Source organism: Pyxicephalus adspersus, chromosome 5 (assembly GCF_032062135.1).
Source record: "Pyxicephalus adspersus chromosome 5, UCB_Pads_2.0, whole genome shotgun sequence".
Classification (NCBI taxonomy): domain Eukaryota; kingdom Metazoa; phylum Chordata; class Amphibia; order Anura; family Pyxicephalidae; genus Pyxicephalus; species Pyxicephalus adspersus.
This window is the reverse complement of record NC_092862.1, coordinates 82,554,374-82,573,808: the sequence shown is the minus strand read 5'-3', so window position 1 is coordinate 82,573,808 and position 19,435 is coordinate 82,554,374. Positions and strand designations below refer to the sequence as shown.

General features: G+C 36.0%; 1 protein-coding gene across 1 annotated transcript in view; it reads left to right on the top strand.

The window, feature by feature from the left end:
- The window catches only part of PKD1L1 (polycystin 1 like 1, transient receptor potential channel interacting), a 113,645-nt gene that overhangs the window by 61,847 nt on the left and 32,363 nt on the right, over positions 1-19,435 (top strand). Inside the window, exons 24-33 of the mRNA XM_072413367.1 lie at positions 1,914-2,121; positions 2,614-2,720; positions 3,635-3,851; positions 6,833-7,006; positions 8,183-8,302; positions 10,292-10,358; positions 11,362-11,465; positions 15,457-15,640; positions 16,485-16,650; positions 19,286-19,370. Coding sequence (XP_072269468.1) covers positions 1,914-2,121; positions 2,614-2,720; positions 3,635-3,851; positions 6,833-7,006; positions 8,183-8,302; positions 10,292-10,358; positions 11,362-11,465; positions 15,457-15,640; positions 16,485-16,650; positions 19,286-19,370 — 1,432 coding nt within the window. The remainder of the gene's footprint in view (positions 1-1,913; positions 2,122-2,613; positions 2,721-3,634; positions 3,852-6,832; positions 7,007-8,182; positions 8,303-10,291; positions 10,359-11,361; positions 11,466-15,456; positions 15,641-16,484; positions 16,651-19,285; positions 19,371-19,435) is intronic.

Genomic DNA, 19,435 nt, shown 5'->3' with positions numbered 1-19,435 from the left:
AAATATTGCATTCAAAAAATACTTACCAAACCAATATGCAATTTTGCCCTATCCAGGGTGGAAAACTGGACTAGAAAATATTTATGCAGGACAAACATTGAAAAGTGGTAATAAACGCAGAATTTTGCAATCAAACAATATGGCCACAGACACAATAACATAGCATTAAAATTGATTTCAAAATTGCAAAATAGACATTAAAACATTCAAAGTAAAAAAAAAAAAAAAATTGGACATTTCATTATCATTGATTGATATGATCCTTTAGATTTGTACACCAGTAAACAGATATTCTATTAATTAAAAAAATAAAATAAAGTTGGGGAGGATTTAATGTTAAAAGTATTTTCTATATATATATATATATATATATATATATATATATATATATATACACACACACACACACACACACACACACATATATACATATATATCTATAAGAAGCAAACAAGAACGTGTGTGTGATGGTGACTTTTGTGGGAAAATCTAGTCCGATGGCAAAGCCGAGGCTTCGCGCGCGTAAAGTCACAAGATTTACCCCCAGGCGGCTCCTCCGATCAGGCATCCTAAGCCTTTAGATAGGCGCCTATGTAGAGGAGCTGAACTCAGTTAACTCTTACCCAACAGGAAAGAAATAAGTTATTTTAAAAAATGCTTTTTTCTTAGCGCATATAGATGTTTTAAACATTTGAACACCACACACATTTTTTTTAGGGTCAAGGGTAATATGTGTGCCATTTGAAAGAATGCTTTTTTAGGAGAACAGTGACTTTTAATGCAAGCTCGCCAGTGTAAAACTGCCGGGGATGCGCGGCTTCAGCAGCGAGCTCATTAGGTTGGTGAATTGCGTAATGGCTTCAGATTTTGGATCACGAATACGAATGTGCAACCAAGCCTCCGATTTTCCTTAGTGAATCAGGGCCAATGACTTTATATCAGAGGCTCAAAAGTAATTGGATAATTGACTCAAAGGCTATTTCATGGACTGGTGTGAGCAATTCCTCCCTTATTTCATTATCAATTAAGCAGATAAAAAGGTCTGGAGTTGATTTGAGGGGGGGGGGGGCGCTTGTATGTGGAACATTTTGCTGTGGGAGGGATGACAGTAGTATGAAGAGGTTTAGTGCTGTGTGGTGTAGGAGGGATCTGTACTGGGTGAAACTTTACCTTGGGGTGGTATTTGTACTAACAGTAGGTGTAATTTCTATTTTTACGCTGTACACTGGCTACAAAGTCATGACACTGTTAAAGTACAAATGTCTAATTCCCTATTTTAAGGAAGAACTTCACTTAAGAGCTGGGCACAGGATGATGCTGGATACAGGCTTATGTGGGTGAAGCCTTTGCAGGATATAGTATGTTGCTGGTGAAGGTTAGGCTTGATAAAGGCTACACTGGTGAAGGCTTGGCAGGATATTAATAATAAGAAGTATCTTCTCAATGCTGTGCTGCAGTGCTGTGCAAAAATTTCTTGTTGTGTGTTTGGCTGTGCGTTAGCTGGCAGGAAGAAAGAGTAAACTTGGAGAGACTTGGGATGACTGTCAGTTGCTGCAGTGTGCAGCTGTGCAGTACACATTGGTCACATCACACGAGGGTCAGACTTTTGTGTCTCTGGAAATTTACCTCCCTCCCAGCTTTGTTACCAGGGTTTAAAGCAATGCTAGACTGAGAATATCATATGTATATTTCTATATGTATTAAATATTACTGGATATACATATGATGTAGGGGTGTCTCTCTATGGGGAGGGGGTTGTTAGAAAAATAAAATATGCCTTGATATAAAGTAGGCTAGGTATGCTACTGATATGTACTACGATGACAGGGCCACTTTAAATTAGATTTACAAATGTATGCAAATGCAATATTCATGCAAAGAAATTATCATAACAAAAACTTGTTTTTTTTCAGCACCACAACAAATCCTATTCCAGTCGTAATTGTTGTGCTTTCCATTATCTTCTACATTTTGTTTATGAGTTTTGGTAAAATCAAGGATCAACATGAAGATCAAAAAAATGCATATGTGTTTCTCCAGGATAATTCTCCAACTGATCAGCAACAATATGCAATTATGGTTGATGTAGGATTTCGATCTGTCCCAAAGTCAACAGCTAAGGTAATTTAAATGTTCAGGTAACTGACTGGGGGAATTTAAACTTAAAAATTAGCAGACTGACAGAAAAAAACTTTACCAACTTTCTTCTCTGCTTTTTCGTTTTGTGTTCAAACAGATGCATAAAATATGTTTGTTCCAGGAAATTAGCATGTTTCTTATCTCAAACATCTTTTGTTTTATTATAATAAATTGGACCAACAAAGGCCATCTGAAACGGAAACTGCCCCAGCGAAAACGGGACACTTAGGAGCTATAATTATTTTTATAAATCACTAGATGAAACTTCTCTCTCCTGTTAGTTGTGTATATATAGTTTGGCATGTGCATACCATGTATTGCTGTATGCACAAATGTTATACATTGCTGTATACTTTCAATGTACAAAAATACAGTACTAATTATATGGTATCCAAAAACCAAATTTCATAGTAAAATAACATAATCCAAGAAGGTACAATATTATAACCAACCCCTTTCATTTAAATTTTTTAGGTTTACATAGTTTTACATGGTGAAGATGGTATTTCCGAAACTCAAGAGCTTTATTGTCCTGACAGACCTCTGTTTGAAAGAAATTCAAGAAATGTATTTATTATGAGGTAATGTGGAATGGCACACTACATAAACATAGTTTCAAGTGGTTGGTTGCACTTTGCATAAGCCTCTCAAGGTTGACAACATTAGATCTGCAAATTGCTCTAAAAACATTTGCGTGGGTTCATCATAGGGGTATATTTATACATTTTTCATTAATCAATTTAGCCGCTGTTTGAATTCCTAGGTATTGCTCCTTTCAATGCAAATACAAACTAAGAGGCCAACTTAACAATCTTGGGTGCATTTCTTCCTTAGTTCTGAGGCATTGAGTGAGTGAGTATATATATATATATATATATATACACATTTATATATATATATATATATATATATATATATATATATATATATATATATAGGTAATTGTTTTCCACTTGATAATTTGTTTTTAGTACAATTTGTAAATCAGTTACATAAAAACCCATTCAATTAAACTTCAGTTCATCTAAATGTAATTAAAACATCCCAAGTAACAAATAATGAAAATTAAAATTTTCTTAATTTTTAACAGATTACAGAAAATAGAATTCTTATGTCTCATAGTCTCAGGATTTCTCACCCCTGTTGAGGTTGGGTTATCCTAATTGCATTTTTCTAATTGTAGTTGCACTTTTGATGGTATATTTTTTTCTTTTGGTGTTATATTTTTTAAAAGCAACAAGTAAACAATATAATGTTACATTTAAAATTTGATGATATTTTGTTACTGTGTAGTAAGCAAGTCTGTTGTCCCGGGTTTTAGTCTAAGCCAAGGTAAAAGAACATAAGCATTATTCTACCTAAACGTTAGGACAAAATGTATTTTTCTTTTAATATAAAGTTTATCTAGCTGTAGTGTTACAATTTTTGGCTTTATAACTTATTATTCATCATTTTCATTTTTTCAAATTTTTCCTTCTTTATTTGTGATTTCCAGTGTACCCGATAGTCTTGGACCATTATGGAAGATTCATATTTGGCATAACAACAGTGGTCAGTCTCCAAGTTTGTACCTCAGCCATGTGATTATCAAAGATCTGAAGAGTAGGAAAAGCTGTTTTTTTTATGCAGAGTGCTGGCTAGCAGTGGATAAAGAAGATGGCAAAGTTGAACGTGAATTGACAAGTGTAGCACATGGATTAGGCTTCAGAAGGGTAAGAATTGTTTGTACCTAAAAGGGAAAATCTCAGCACTCATGGTTTTCTGAAAATCCCTTTACAGTAGTTCATAATGACATTGATTTTGGAAGGCACAATGGTCCTAATTCTAAAATGGTAACAAACTTTCCAGTTAAGGACACAACTCAAACTGCCCTTTACAACAGCCTCCAGTGTTTGCAATGATAGGCATTTAATTTGTAATCATTTGTGAGTAATCCTGTCACCAGAACAAGGTTATTTGTATCATTTGTACCTAAGACACACAATAAAATGTGTATGTTGTGTGTGCGTGTATGCTAGAAATTTGGAAAACAAAATAGGGGAGTTTGAAGCCTAAATGAATGAAGAGTTATACCTTGGTAGGTATTGCAGAATCCTGGCTTTGTTCTTCACATGACTGGGCTATTAACTTTTCTGATTTTACTCAGAAAAGAGTAAAAAAGAGAGGTGATCTGAAGTGAATGTGAAAGAATAAATAGTTGATGGCGCATGCGATGATGCTGAGACATTATGGGTGGAATTGCATAGAGGCATGCATAATACACTGTTAATTACAGTGATACCTCGGCTAAAAGGATAATTTGTTCAGGAATCACATTTGTTAGCTGAAAAGTGATTTCCTATAGGTTTCTATAAAAAACATTTAATTTGTCCTGGATGTGGCCCACAAACTAAAGATAAGTTTTATAAAAAAAAAAAAAAATAGTAAAAAGCACAATATAAAAGGTCATAAACTCACTAAAGGCTGAGGTGAACAGCTTCATAATTGGGGCAACATATTATTAGGCAGCGTGGTATCAGTTACTATATAAAATCCTCACTGTGAGTTAATCACAAACAAAGCAAAAAAAAAAAAAAAAAACAACTATATGAAGCCTAGACATTCATTAACTTCTGGAGCAAGCTGTGCTTTGAGATGCAAAAAGAAACAGCTGCGGAGTTTGTTTTGGTCAATAAAGAGTTACAAGATGTTGAAGAACAGCTCAGCTCTTAAGATCATCCACAACCTCAGCTGTGTTTAGCACAAAGACTTCTTCTGCAAGTCATGCAAACTGCCCCCCACCCCCCATCAAGCCTCCATCCTGCATACAAGCAGCAGGGAAGCCTGTTCCTGCTTTTTTTTTACAATTGTTAGCAGAGTCTACTAAACAGTGAAAAAAAATTGTTAGCTGAAAAATTTGTTAGCAAGGCCACTCGTTAGTAGAGGTGTTAATGTATTGGTGTCTGCTATTGGCCCCCCAGTGCTAAAGAAGTGATTGAGAATCAACTACTTGCACAGACAGAAAGGGCTGCACAGGCTGGACCTAGTTTTTTTGTCTAACAATGCTAAGCTTACAACAAATTTTCATATAAAAGATTCTAAAGGGAAATACAATGTGGAAAAATGAAATACAGATTTAAAAAAAAGAAGGAAAGGCAATCTAAATGTAAGTATCTTAAAAGCGTTGGTAACTGGGGATGAAGAAAAGAAGGAATTACTAAACACTTTTTTTTTTTTGAACACTAAAGGAAAAGGAGGTCTGAACACGAAGAAAAATAGCAGAGCTCCATTTTTTGAAAATCAATAGAAATGTTATTGCCTTATACAATCAGCAATTATTTAAAATTGATATGATCTGAGAAACATTTGGATAAAATTAAGGTTGACAATGCACCAGGATCTGAAACATTACACCCATGTGTGCTCAAGCTGAGCTCCGTTATTTCAAAGCCATTGTTTCTCATTTTTATAGACTCTCTAATCACTGGCATGGTACCAATGGATTGGCATAAAGCCAATGTAGTACCTATTTTAAAAAAGGGAGCAAAGTCATTATTATTATATAGTTTTGGATTAAAAGTACCATTTCAGTGTTTGCAGATGACACCAAACTATGTAATGGAATTAGGTCCATACAGGATGTCTATAATCTACAAGCAGATCTCGATGCACTGTTTGCCACTTGGCTGCCCAATCACATGACATTTATTATTAATAAATGTAAAGTTATGCACTTGGGGGCTAACAAAATGCATGCTTCATACTGTCTAGGGGGAATACATTTGGGGAAGTCAAAAATGGAAAAGGTCCTGGGGGTTTTGGTAGATCATAGACTTAATTATTGAGAATATCCCTCTGGTGCATATATATTAATGATCATAAACTTAATAATAGCATGCAATGCCAAGCTACAATATCTAAAGCTAGAAAAGTACTTTCTTGTATCAAAAGAGGTATAGACTGCATCTGGAGGAAAAGAAGATTAATCTCAGCATAAGGGGTTCTTCACAGTGAGGTCTGTGAAAATGTGGAATAGGCTTCTCAGTAGTTAGTTTTGGAAATTACTATAGATTCAGATCAGACAGACTTAACTGGAATTGAGTAGTTTCATCTGTTTGAGTTCCTTAGTGTGTATAGGAAAAGCTATATGAGCATACCAGAAACAAGAGTTAAAGTTATGAACAGTGTCTTTTAAATTAAATACAAAAAAGTTGTATATTTAGCAAATGCAGTTAATAAGAGAAAAAAGCCACATGATGGTGCTGGTCACTGATGGTAGAGTATTTTTTGAAATTGATAAATTTTATCACCTTTAAAATACATAATGTAAAACTCTTCAGCCATTGCTGACTTTAAAAATGTCCCTATTCTTTTCTCCCCATCCCATAAAAACTGGTAATACTAGTTCATTAGTCTTTGTTCTCACTCAAATTAACATCACACAATTTTTTCCATACTGCTATGTCATATGATGTTAACTGCTTTGTTATTTGTTGCTGTTTTTTTTTTTTATTTGTTTATTTTTTGGGTTTTTTTTTGTTATTTGTATATATGATATTGCTGTACCATACTATGTGTGGTGTTTTATTGATTTTCTTTATTAGACTTTAAGTTTAAAAAAAATCCATACTTGATTGTCAAGAGTGTTAACTAAGGATGTATGCATGTACACATAATTATCTATCCTGATTTATTTTTATGCCTGTGATAATAGCTCTTCTACTCCAAGTTCACACAATATCTGGAAGATTTTCATTCCTGGGCTTCAGTCTTTACCCGACCATCTTACAGTTGGTTCACTCATACTCAACGAATAACTACATGTTATGTCCTATGCCTGGGGTATATGTGTTTCAACACCATCCTTCTGCACTGGAAAGATGATCAGGTATGACATATTTCAGTTTTCAAGGAACCTATTATACAGTTATTGAAAGACTAGTTTTTTTTACTCTTAAGAAACCAGATTTAATTTTTAATGCTTTTACTAAAATATTAAAAAAAAATTTAAAGGTGTATATAATATAATAGAGATTTTATTTTTATATAGGAATACTAAGTACTAGAGCAGGTATCACATTTCACATCACAAAAATTAAAACTAAAGAAATTATTCTCCTGTAATGCATCATGAGCATTCCCTGCTGTCAGACAAAATCAGAATATAATAATAAAGTCAAAAACATATAGTGTTTTTCTTAATAAATCTGTGGAAGGAGCAAAATATTACCCACAGCAGCTGGATGGCATATATCTTGTACTAACTTGATTTCGAAAATCTGTTTTTTTTTTTCATTACAACCCAAAAAAACATCAGAAATCTGAATTTGTCCCATTTTTAAGGCCAATGGTTAGTAGAGATAACAGGTTTTTCAGCTTTGCATTAGCTGTTCTTTTAGGTTACAGTTAAAAATTTCAGAAGATTTAAATTGGGTAAAGTTATTTACGCTTTGTAAGCATTGAAGATTAACTATAGTGTAAGGCTAAGTCTACATGGACTTTAATTGAGACACTTAAAAATGCTTAAACTGCTTTTATATGAGTTTTTAAGCATTTAAAAAAAATAATTTTAATCCAAAATGTGTCATAAAAAGAGCAAGAAACAGCGAATATGCTAGAAGACCTAGAATATGCCCCAAAATCCCTAAAAATGCCCCCAAACCCCATTCATGTCAGGGGGGGGTGGGTATTTAAAGTTTTTGGGCAGTTGGGGAGCATTTTTGGGCATTTATGTCCTTTTAACTATTTGCAAAAACACTGTAGGATGTTTCATTAAAAGCTCACTAAGAATACTCTCTGGCGTGGACTGCCCCATTGGAATGAAAAGGGAAACAGTCCATCTAGACTTCACTGATGCAGTCTTGTTTCCAAATGTCAGTCAAGTTTGGATATATTTAAATATTTTGCATTTTAAAAGTTTTACAAAAGTAATTGAATGATTGGATACATTTTGTTTAATAAAAACAGTAAATATTTTTAAAGCTTTAGCAAATGTTTACTAGAATCCTTGCTACTGTTTAAAAAAACTGAAACGTGTCCTAACCTTTTTTTTTTTTTATGAAAGTTAACTGCGGAGAATGGCCTTATTGACATTTCTATTACTTCCCTGATATCTGGATTTCAAACTACAATGGTTGTGTATCCAATTGCCTTGGTATTATCACTTCTGTTTAGGTCTAGTAAGGTAAGACAGACTTTGTAAGTGTTAACCATTATACAGGTAGTCCCTGGGTTACATATATGAGATAGGGACTGTAGGTTTGTTCTTAAGTTGAATTTGTATATGTATCGCAGGGGTCAGCAACCTTTACTATCAAAAGAGCCATTTTGCCTCCTCTTCCACTAAAGAAAAATAGTCTGGAGCCGCAAAACATAACACTGTTTATAAACTTTTAAAAGTTTTAATATTTTTTTAATTTTACCTATTACAACAAGTGTGCATGTGTAGGCCTACTTTGAAATAAATTTAACACTGAACTATGCCCCTAGAAGCCTCCAGCTTCTAACGTATCATCCTGTTACATTAGCTGGAGGCTTCTAACGTAACAGGGTAGATTTTTTTGATGGGCAGAGTTCTTTATGTTCTGACGATGCCTTAGCAATGAAATTTTAAGGGGTGTTAGCCACAGGTGTCCCTCATTTGCAGCTTTAATTTTGTTCACCTGTACCCCCCAATCTTGAGTAATTGGGGTTCAGGTGCTAGAAGCCTCCAGCAATGTGTAACGGTAGATTATTTTGATGGGCAGAGTTCTTTATTTTCTGACGATGCCTTAGCGATTCAATTGTAGGTGGTGTTAGCCATAAGTGTCCCCCACTTGCACCTCTATTTTGGTCACCTGTACCGCCTCCCCCCGTTCCAGAGAAATTGGGGTTCAGAGGCTAGAAGCTTCCAGCAATGTGTAACAGGATAGATTTTTTTGATAGGCAGAGTTTTTATGAATTTTTAGGAGGTGTTAGCCACAGGTGTCCCGTACTTGCACCTCAAATTTTTTTCACCTGTACCCCCGTTTCCAGATAAATTGGGGTTTAGGTGCTAGAAGCCTCCAACAATGTGTAACAGGGTAGGGGTTTTTTGATGGGTTGAGTTTTTAGGAGGTGTTAGCCACAGGTGTCCCCCACTTGCACCTCTAATTTTGTTCACCTGTACCCCGTTCCTGTTCCAGAGAAATTGGGGTTCAGGTGCCTCCAGCAATGTGTAACGGTAGATTTTTTTGATGGGCAGAGTTCTTTATGTTCTGACGATGCCTTAGCAATGAAATTTTAAGGGGTGTTAGTCACAGGTGTCCCCCACTTGCACCTACATTTTTGGTTTTGTACATCTCCCCATTCCAGAGGAATTGGGGTTCAAAGGAGGGGGATGTCATTGTACACACCCATTTGTACACGCCCCGTGGTAGATTTATTTCACTGATGGATTTTTTTCATTAGAACACCGGATAGGGAATCCCCCTCCTCCGCAGTGTCTTGGGAGGAAGGGGATCCCCCATCAGAGATCTCCCTATGGCAGCCGAAGGGAGCCACAACAAGGAGGCTGAAGAGCCGCATGCGGCTCCGGAGCCGCAGGTTGCAGACCCCTGGTGTATCGGAACAGGTACATTATTTTATAAATGCAATTAGGACAGATTTCAGTTACTGTAAACACTCCCTACAGTGAGTAACAAAGCAAAAAAAAAAAAAAAAACTCAGTAGAGCCTAGACATTCTAGCTGGAGCAAGCTGTGCTTTGATATGCAAAAAGAAACAACTGCAGAGTTTGTCTTGGTCATTAAAGAGTTACAAGATGATGAAGAACAGCTCAGGTCTTAAGATCATCCACAACCTCAGCTGTGTTTATCAAAAGACTTCTTCTGCAAGTCATGCAAACCGCTCCCTCCCCCCACCCAGCCTCCATCTTGCACACAAGCCAGCAGGGAAGCCCCATTCATATCTAGTAGTCGTCCTTATGTCGGATGTCCCTAACCTCGGGACTACCAGTATAGTGTGTCAATCTTGGAAGTTGGGAATTCCAGATTCCTCTGCTATGTATATGAATTGCCATACACTGTTTATTATGCTAAACAGGGGACTGTCTGTTTATCCTAATCCACAATATAAAATATCTTTCTGCAACACAATGCACATTTACAGATTTTTGTATGTTTATTATGTTTTTTTTTTTTTTTTTTTTTTTGTAGAAGGTTAATAAGTATCTCAGAGAAGACCATTCTAAGACTAGGGCCTCTAATATGAACTATCATGAAGGTAAGAGGTAAACTGAAGGTCACAAATATGAGCTTGAATAGAATTACATGGTAATATTTTTTCATAAAAGAAGTGCTATCTAAACTTCTCTAGGAAGACTTTGCTTGTGAAATATATTTGCATGTATTCGTGCATATGTTCCTGAAAGTCTTTACCTGTAAAATATATTTTCATGTACATATGCATATGTTATTTATATGTATAAAAATATCCTTCTGATATAGTTTAATTGTGATGCCGAGGGGGAAACTAATAATAGTATTATTACCGATAGTAAATATTACTATAATACATGTTATGTGTGCATATGAACAATGTTTGAGTACAACATTTACCTAATTTACATGAGAACTTGCAAGTTTATTTGACTGTTGGAGAAAAACAAGAAGATAAGTTCACCCGAAAAGAAACAGCCATGCACTTATGCACTTGAGCACAGCTATCTGAAAAAAATCACCTCATGATTTAACAGATATAGCTTTATCTGTAGCGTTTCCCTACAATGTAAAAAAAATAAAAGTGCCAATCTCACGCATGCGCAGTGAGAATTTATGACCTAGGCAGAAGCTAAAAAACAAAGGAGAAAGATGGCAATGATTCTTCTGTGCAGGGGCCAAGAAAGAACCCAGGCCGACACAGGACCAAAGCAAATCTTATTGTGGGGGACTGTAGAAGTTAAGATATCATTTGAGGTGTCATTTTTTATTTTAATGAAAGTTCCATTTTAACAACAGGTGATGATTTAAACACAAACCTATTTCATCAGTAAACTAATTATATTAAAGATACTAAACTTGGATAATTTGCCTATATTTAGCATTGTTTACTATATTTAGAATCTTTTGACTTTTAAAATAAAAGTAGCTACAATGGATTAAATAATGCTTAGTGTAATAATTGTACTGGATTAACAAACAAATTATGGTAATACATTTATATTTAATATTATATTTTCTAACATATATTAGATAAATACAGCATACTCATTACTCTGTCTTTGTAGGTCATCAACATTATATTCAAGAAACTGACACAATTCTTCAATCTAGTCTGACATGGCAGCATTTCCAGTACTGGGCATATGATACCTGGAAGAAGAAGTACCAGGTATATATATGTGAAGTTCATAATTATCAACTTGCTACAATATACATGTATAAACTATAGAACATGAACAATCCTCCACAAAATGATAATGAATTAAAACATAGAATAAAACCTTTGCTCATCAATAGCAGTAACAGTACAAATTCCATAATCACCATAAAATATACTGTCTATCTTACATTTGCTCCTCACCAGTTTATTAGAAAATACTACTAATGAAAACATGTTTTTTTTATTTTAGTTTTGTTTTTATACATTATAAAAACAAAAAATATGTTTGTCAGGAAGCCACCCACCAACTTTCTGAATTAATCGCAAAGCCCTTGAACACTGTATAACCCTGCACTCATTCCTAAGGATGAGGGACCAGCTATCTAGCTCTTGTAAGTAAAGCCAGGTTCTAGTAAGCACCCCCCAAGTTCCCACAACCACTTTAAGGACAGAAGACAATTAAATCAAATCCACATGAATATAACCTAATACATGTAAATAATCCACATTGGCTGTAAAGAGTCCTTTAGATGCAAATGGCAGCTGAATTCACTAAGAAAAGAACATAGGTTTTATCCTCCAGAATCACTGCACACCAGATCACAAAGTAAACACTGTCACTCAAGACTCTCTGATTATTGGATTTACAGCCAATATAGATTATATTTTTTTTGCACTTATTAAGTTTTATTCATGTGGATTTGCTTTTTTTGTATTTTGTCTTCTTTCAGATTATTAGGGCTGCTTGATTAATTCTTAATATTTTGGGAGTTTAATACACTCTGAAGTTGGCTGCTTCATACCTTGTGCACATTTTACTATTTTCTGCACTGTAGGGACAGGTTGTAGAGATTGGTACCCAAATGTTGAGAGAGCTCCCGGCCTAGTGAGCTTGCTGTTCCCCCCTCTCCTGGCCAGTCAGGCTTTAATGGACCTAATGTGGAGATGAAGTAGACCCAATTATATATTTTTTATTATATTAAACAAATCAGCATTGTTGGCCTTAAGGCATTCCAAGCATGTTATCTGATATGTGAATTAATTTGTTACTGCTATTCTGCATCTAGCAAGTTTCCCCAAAATAAACAGTACACTAAGTTTTCTGTTTTTCACTTGGAACACATTTTTCATTTGTTTTTATGACCCCCTAGCAATTTCAGTGACAATACTTAATTCAGGGGCCATTGGCAAGTGGCTTTAAAAAGGCATTTTCATATGTATTTATGGAAAACACATTCTATAAACATTTTTTTACCCTTACTGACTTACCCTTTCACCCTTACAAAAACTATTTTCTCCTCCTCTAATTATTTTGCCATACTTCTAGCTAATGGCCATGAGAACTTGTTGGAATTATTTGAGCATTACATTTATGAATTTGCTACACAAGTCTCTCTTTTTTTGCTCTTTTTAGGGGCAGGACTGACAGTGACAGTGAAGAGAGTGGGGTGAACACAAAGGGTCTGATTTATTATAACTCTCAAAGACTAGAGAAGGTACACTTTAATCAGTGAACCTGGTTGATCCAGCAAACTTGAAATGTATCTGGTCAAAGATTGAAACCTTTTGCTAACAAAAGATGGTTAGGAAATGCATTCCAGGATTGCTGGATCACCATGAAATTGTCACTAAGAAAATTATGGTAGACAATAGGGTGGCAGACTTTACTAGAGTGGCACAAAAGGAAGTGCAGGACAGCTCAGTTTGAAGAGGGAGAAAACAGGAGCTTTGAAAAATGGTGAGCTAGACATTATTTGACACCATCCCCTTTGACTTCCTGCTGGAACACTGTGTGGCCTCATAGACAGAGCATTGGAGAAAGGTGCGGTGGGGGAGGGGGTGATCAAGAAATAAAATAGCTGGGGTCTAAGGAGTAGGAAGAGGGGATTCATACCTATTTTAGGGACTAGCAAGGTAGTGGGGTCTGTGTGACTTCACTGGATAGGTATAGCACACAGGAACCAGGCACAGCAAATGATCAGGTCAGTTAGTGTTTATTTACTAAGCCTATTCACACAGAAACACGGCAAATAAACAGAACAATAAAATAAAACCTGGCCACTTAGCCTCCAACTGACTGTTAGTTCCCTCACTAACAGTCCTGGGCAACCTACTGCTGCACATAAACCCTAATTCCTTAGCAGTTTTTCCTTTGCACTCCTCCCAGCTTACAGGCCAAGAACAGGAGCCCAGAAAAGAGCAGGCTGGGAGTTTACATGCACAACATAACTGCCAGGATGGGTTTCAGTTGGAATAATTTATTCCTAATCATTCCAAGCCTCTTTAGCTCCCCCACCTGGCCATGAAGCCCATTGTCCTACAGCCTGGTACCTCAGTTCCACCATCAGGTCAGAAAGAAAACTGCCTGATCAAACAGAAAAATATTCTGCATATAATCTTAACCTTGGAAAATTGTATCTATCGTCCTGGATGAAACCCTGTGTTTTCATTGGCCAGCTGTTACACCACACAAAAATAATGCATAAACCCCAAAATGTATTTGTGGGTAGGATGAGTAGTCAAATGACCAAGTTGTGTTAAATGACTTTATGTTGTGTTAATGGCCACAGGTCATTTGGAGCACGTGTTCTCCATCATGCTGCAGTATCCACTTTAGGACTCCCATATACATGCCAAGAAAGAAAGGGATCATTGAATATTTATGCAATACAGATAAAGTGGCAAATCTCTACTCACTATCCATGAGGGAATCCAAAATGCATCATTGAGGATGACCTCCAAAATTGCCTAGTTGTAACATTCAAATGTTGAAGGGGATCCTTTTGTTGCCCATTCTACCTCTTCCAGCCGATGCCTGGTGAGCAGCAGTGACAGTGTCTATCCCACAAGGCCCATTAGGCCACTGTCTGTTAAAAATAGTACCAGGCAGCACCTATACCTACAAAAGTGTTTAGTACTAAGGTGCTATAAATACCTACAAATAAGCGATTGTTTAAATTGCTTATCAATTTTACTTGAAATACTTTTGGAATACTTTTTTATTATCTACATTGATAATTTCTGGCAGAGATTAGGTGTGGGGGAGCAGAGTACACTTCTTTGATAAATGTTAGCTTGTGAGCACACCTGATGGCTAATGATTGTGTGGACTCCAGGGCTGACACAGAAGTGAAGATTGCATGGACTATTGTGTGTTTACCATGGACTTTTGGCCTCTTTTCCAAGTATGGCCTACCTATATGTTTGTGTAAAATTGTGCTGTGGAATATCCATCTACACTTAATATAAGACCATACCTATAGGTAGGTTTGATTGCATTGAAATGAGATTATAGTATATTTGACTTACTTTTGAACAGGTGGTCATTCTACTGTGGTGTGTTCCAGTCCGATGACTGTAAGAATTGCACCTAGAGTAATGAGTGAAACACATTGGTGGATATATTTACTATTGAAAATTACATGTAGGGATATAGACTATTGCTTTATTTGCTAATATTTTGTGGCCCCATTCATGTACACATGATTTTCACTACCTATTTATTTTTATATATTTTTTTAAGCAGCACATATGTAGGATTTACACTGTATGTGCACAAATTACACATCATAGGATGGTGTGAGCTTTATGTTCTTTGCCTCCTGCCTAAAAGCCTATTGTATCTAATCACAAGAGCATATGCCTGCCACCCATTACAGTGTCTTCAACTGGGATTGTGGTGATAGGAAACAGAAAAGTGGTAACTGCTTTGCCATACTCTAGATGGTCTTTTCTAACCATAACTGTGGCCTGCATTTTTGTTCATGGTCCTGGTCCAGCTACGCCAATGGATTATTTCAGTATTATTTAGGAATATACCCACTTCCAGAGTACAACATTACTACAGGTAGGACAGTGGTAGTAACAGTTACAAAGGAAGACAAACCTTTGGTTGATTCCTGTCATTTGTAGTGACTTGGCAAAAGGGAAGTGGCCGTATGTTAAGCTCTACGGAATGAAAATATCCTCTTATCAATGTTTTATTTTTGTGTTTTTTAAGGGAGATTTTTTCACTTCAAGTATTTACTCCAGGGATGGCAGAGAAAAACATAAAAGTGGCTATCCCTCACCTTCCCAAAGTTCCACTGGATTTGAAGACTGCAGTTGTAGTATCAGTAATTTTCAAACAGCTGCACTAGGAAACATCAAAGATTGCTCAAATGGCACTTGTTTGCAACAATCAGGTAAAATGTAACACAAAAAGTAAGTGTCAGTGAGTTAAAATCTAACAGTTGTAACACAGTGACAAAAAGGTCACCTTTGTTAATAGGCAGAGTGCTGGAAGGACACTGTGTGGGACCAGCATATCTCAGATACTATATCTGGTAAAATTGGGATTGAGTTGTCTGCAGGGAAACTTTTCTGGGGCTGGTTTTACTGGGAATCCGCAAGAGTGGGGTGGATTCCCTATTCCGGGCCTTACATTTTCCTTAAGGCCCAGAAGCCTGTTAAGCACACCTTGTACTAAGCAGCAGGTGGCTGTGAGACTGACTGTGAATCAGTCCACAGTTTTCTGAGAGAAAAGGAAAAGTGCTTATTTTGAAGCAAGTCAAGAAAAGATTCTTTACTAGTCAGGGGACTGTATATTGTTTTTGCTAATGGACTGTTCTCTTGCTGAAACCAACCCGAGGAGAAAAAATGTTTATTTCCTTTTGCTATTTTGACTAATAAACATGAGATGGAGCCCTAAAGCTATAATGTTAACCCCTCACATTGTTTTTATGCTTATAGGCAAAATTAAATACATTTATGTGGTAAAAACAACATGTGAACAATCTACATAGCAAATCTAATAGAATCAAAACATAATGATCATCATGATGCAAACTGAATAGCACATTCCTAAAGATCTAAAAAGCATAAGTGATACATTGTAACATGGAACGCAAATACTAAACTCAGAAGTGATCAAGTAAAAGCTTTTCAAAATAGAAATCAGAAGTGTGTTATTAAAATACAGCTACTTCAATAGTTATGGCTCTTTTTTTGGGACTTAAAATAGGTAATGTGCATTTTGTATACATATTGTACTAATGTGTTTTTGTATTTTTTGTTTTCTAGAGCTTGGATTGTTTGACATATCCTTTTTAAATAAATACAAAGTTTTGCCCCCATGGTGTGTCTATGTGGCCTGGTCACTCTGTGTTGCATTTAGCATTGGATTTGGAATAGTAACAGTGATGATTGGAATCAGGTACATTGTTGAACCTTACTGCAAAAAAAAAAAAAAAAAAAAAAGAAAACATTTAACATTCATTTTTTTTCAAACATTTTAAAAAAGACAGTGTATACTAATTACTGCAAATATTTAAAAGCACCTTTGCTGCAGCATTTGGTATTAAAGCTAAACTGGTATGCTGATGATATTCTTTTTTATTTTACTTTACAGATGATTACTCTCCCTAACCTCTTACAAGAGCTTAGGGACTGTGCCTCCTTATCCAAATACAAGATTAATTTACAGAAGTCTGAGGCCCTAAATATCTCTATCCCATCCAGTACCATTGAGATTCTACACACCTCCTCTACATTAAATGTAGAATTTAATTTTCTACTGCTAGCTAGATTTGAAAAAAGATTAAAAAAATCTGCCTTCTCCTGGTTCGTTAGACGTAACATACCAAAAAATGAATTTAATGTATAGATTGCTTTATGTATTACAAATATTTATTATTAAAATCCCCCCTCTCTTCTAGAGCGATTTAGATCTGTATGGTTTGTATGGCATATTAATTCCCCTTAATTAGGCAAAACCTTTATCAGACTCCACAAATCTCAGGGTGTAATGGTGTTTTCTGATCCAGTTGTTTACCATCATCCAGTTGTTTACCTGGATGATTTTCATCTAACTTGCTTGGTAGATCGGTGAGACATGGCCACTAAAAACAGTGGGTACGATTGGAGTATGCAATGGCATCTATACTAGTATTGAGCACATTTGGAACTTTCAGCTCTCTTTAAGCTTCTCCTTACTGGCACCACACTTAAAGTAGTATTTAAATCTTATAGTACACTGAATTTAGCCCTATGCCCATCACCTATGTCTCCTATTTGTGGTCATTTTTCTGGATCCGCCCCTGGATTCAGAAGGATATTCATTGAGCTTTTTACTTTTCAGATTGACCTCTCACCAATCTTGATACGTGGAGATTCATCCAGCTAACCTAGTCCTCCTATTCTTTACCCCTTCCTAACCATTTGGACAAGGCTCATCTTTTTTGGAATGTAGTACTACTGGGGCAGTTTACGACTCCCTCTCTTATACATACCAACTTCTGTTACATCCTAAATCCCCGTCAACTCTTCCCTTTGTCCGCAAATAGGATTGTGACCCCAATTTACCATTTACTGAGCACCAACATGAACATCTCTTATATTTTGAACACAAGGCATCAATTAGTAACAAATACAAATAGTTGAATTATAAATTACCCCTTCAACTGTGGCCAGAATCTATCCTAATGCTGACTCTACATGCTGACATTGTAATGGCGAGTTCTATACCCTTCTCTATGTGTTTTGGAACTATTCAGTCCTAACCTCCTTCTGATCTAGTGTAGGGTCTATAAACTTACAGATACTGATATTTGCAACAAACATGAACTATCCCCCCTACTATGTCTAAAAAAATTATCAGAAATCTCCTTTGCATCATTTGTTAAATGTGGCAAAAGCTTGCAGCCCAGCTCATTGGAAACAAACTACTCCACCTACCATGTCTCAATGGTTTGGCCATGTGAATTAAATTATGTCTAAGAATGAATTGATGTCCTCTTGGGGACAGAATGTGGAGAGACTTACTTTGTATTATTAGATTCAGTTCTGCTATTCTACATACTTTGACATACTTCAATTGCAGGTTACCTGATCACCTTCTTCCTCAGCAGATCCACTGTAAACCCTGATTACTCATTGCCCCTGATTCATCAATAAAATCCGCGCTCGCTGGAAGCGCGAAAGTACGCGCGGCCATCGATCGCTTTTTTTTTAGGGCTATGGGTAATGTGTGTGCCATTAGAAAGAATGATTTTTTAGGGGAACAGTGACTTTTAATACACGCTCACCAGTGTAAAGCTGCCGGATATGCGCGGCTCCGGCCGCGATCTTTTTCAGTTGCTGAATAGCGCGATCGCGTACGATTCCGGATCGCGAATACGAATGCGCGACCGATAATCCGATTCTGCTTGATGAATCAGGGTCTCTGTTTGTATTTGAGCAGCTTAGGTCAAAGGAAGACCATGACTCTTTCCCTGTCCTATTTACATTTCTCTCTTGACTCTAATTTTCTTTGTTTCTATCCTCCTTCTTGCTATCCTCTCTCTTGCGTCTTCTTGTACTTCTTGTAGGCGGTGACACCCTCCCCTTTCTTTTTTTTTTCCTATGAGAAAGAAAACAGAAAAAGTTTGGCATCCAGGTGACCTTTTTATCTACTTCATTAAAACAATATTTAAAGGATTGATCTAATCTGTGAACCTCTTCTTTTATCCCTTTCTATTTGCTTGTAATACTTTGTTATATTATCCTTAGTAAAATATTGGGATTTTCTTCTCCATTGTTTGTTAAGATTGCCTTTTTACATTTTAAAAACATTTTAAAAAGCCAAACTCTTTGCAAGAAACAAATGCACGGTTAAACACATATGGCCTGCTTTATCTCCCAAAATATTTCCAATTTTATCTCTGAACTCAGTTTATGATTTACAATTTTTATATATCATATTTTAAACTAAGTGCAGATAAGCAAATTTTTTGTAATCAAGATTCTATACTAAAATTGTTAATAAAATAAAAGAAAGATCTTTATTCACATGTTTGTTGTTTTGTTTTCAGATTCAGTGCTACTAAGTGTGTTCTCTGGCTGCATGCAGTTTTTTTCTCTATGATCTACTGCATTTTTATTGTGCAACCCTTTTTGGTAAGATGTTTGACAGATTCAGTACAAATAGACCCCTTAGAGAAGATCTCCTTGTTGATATTTGT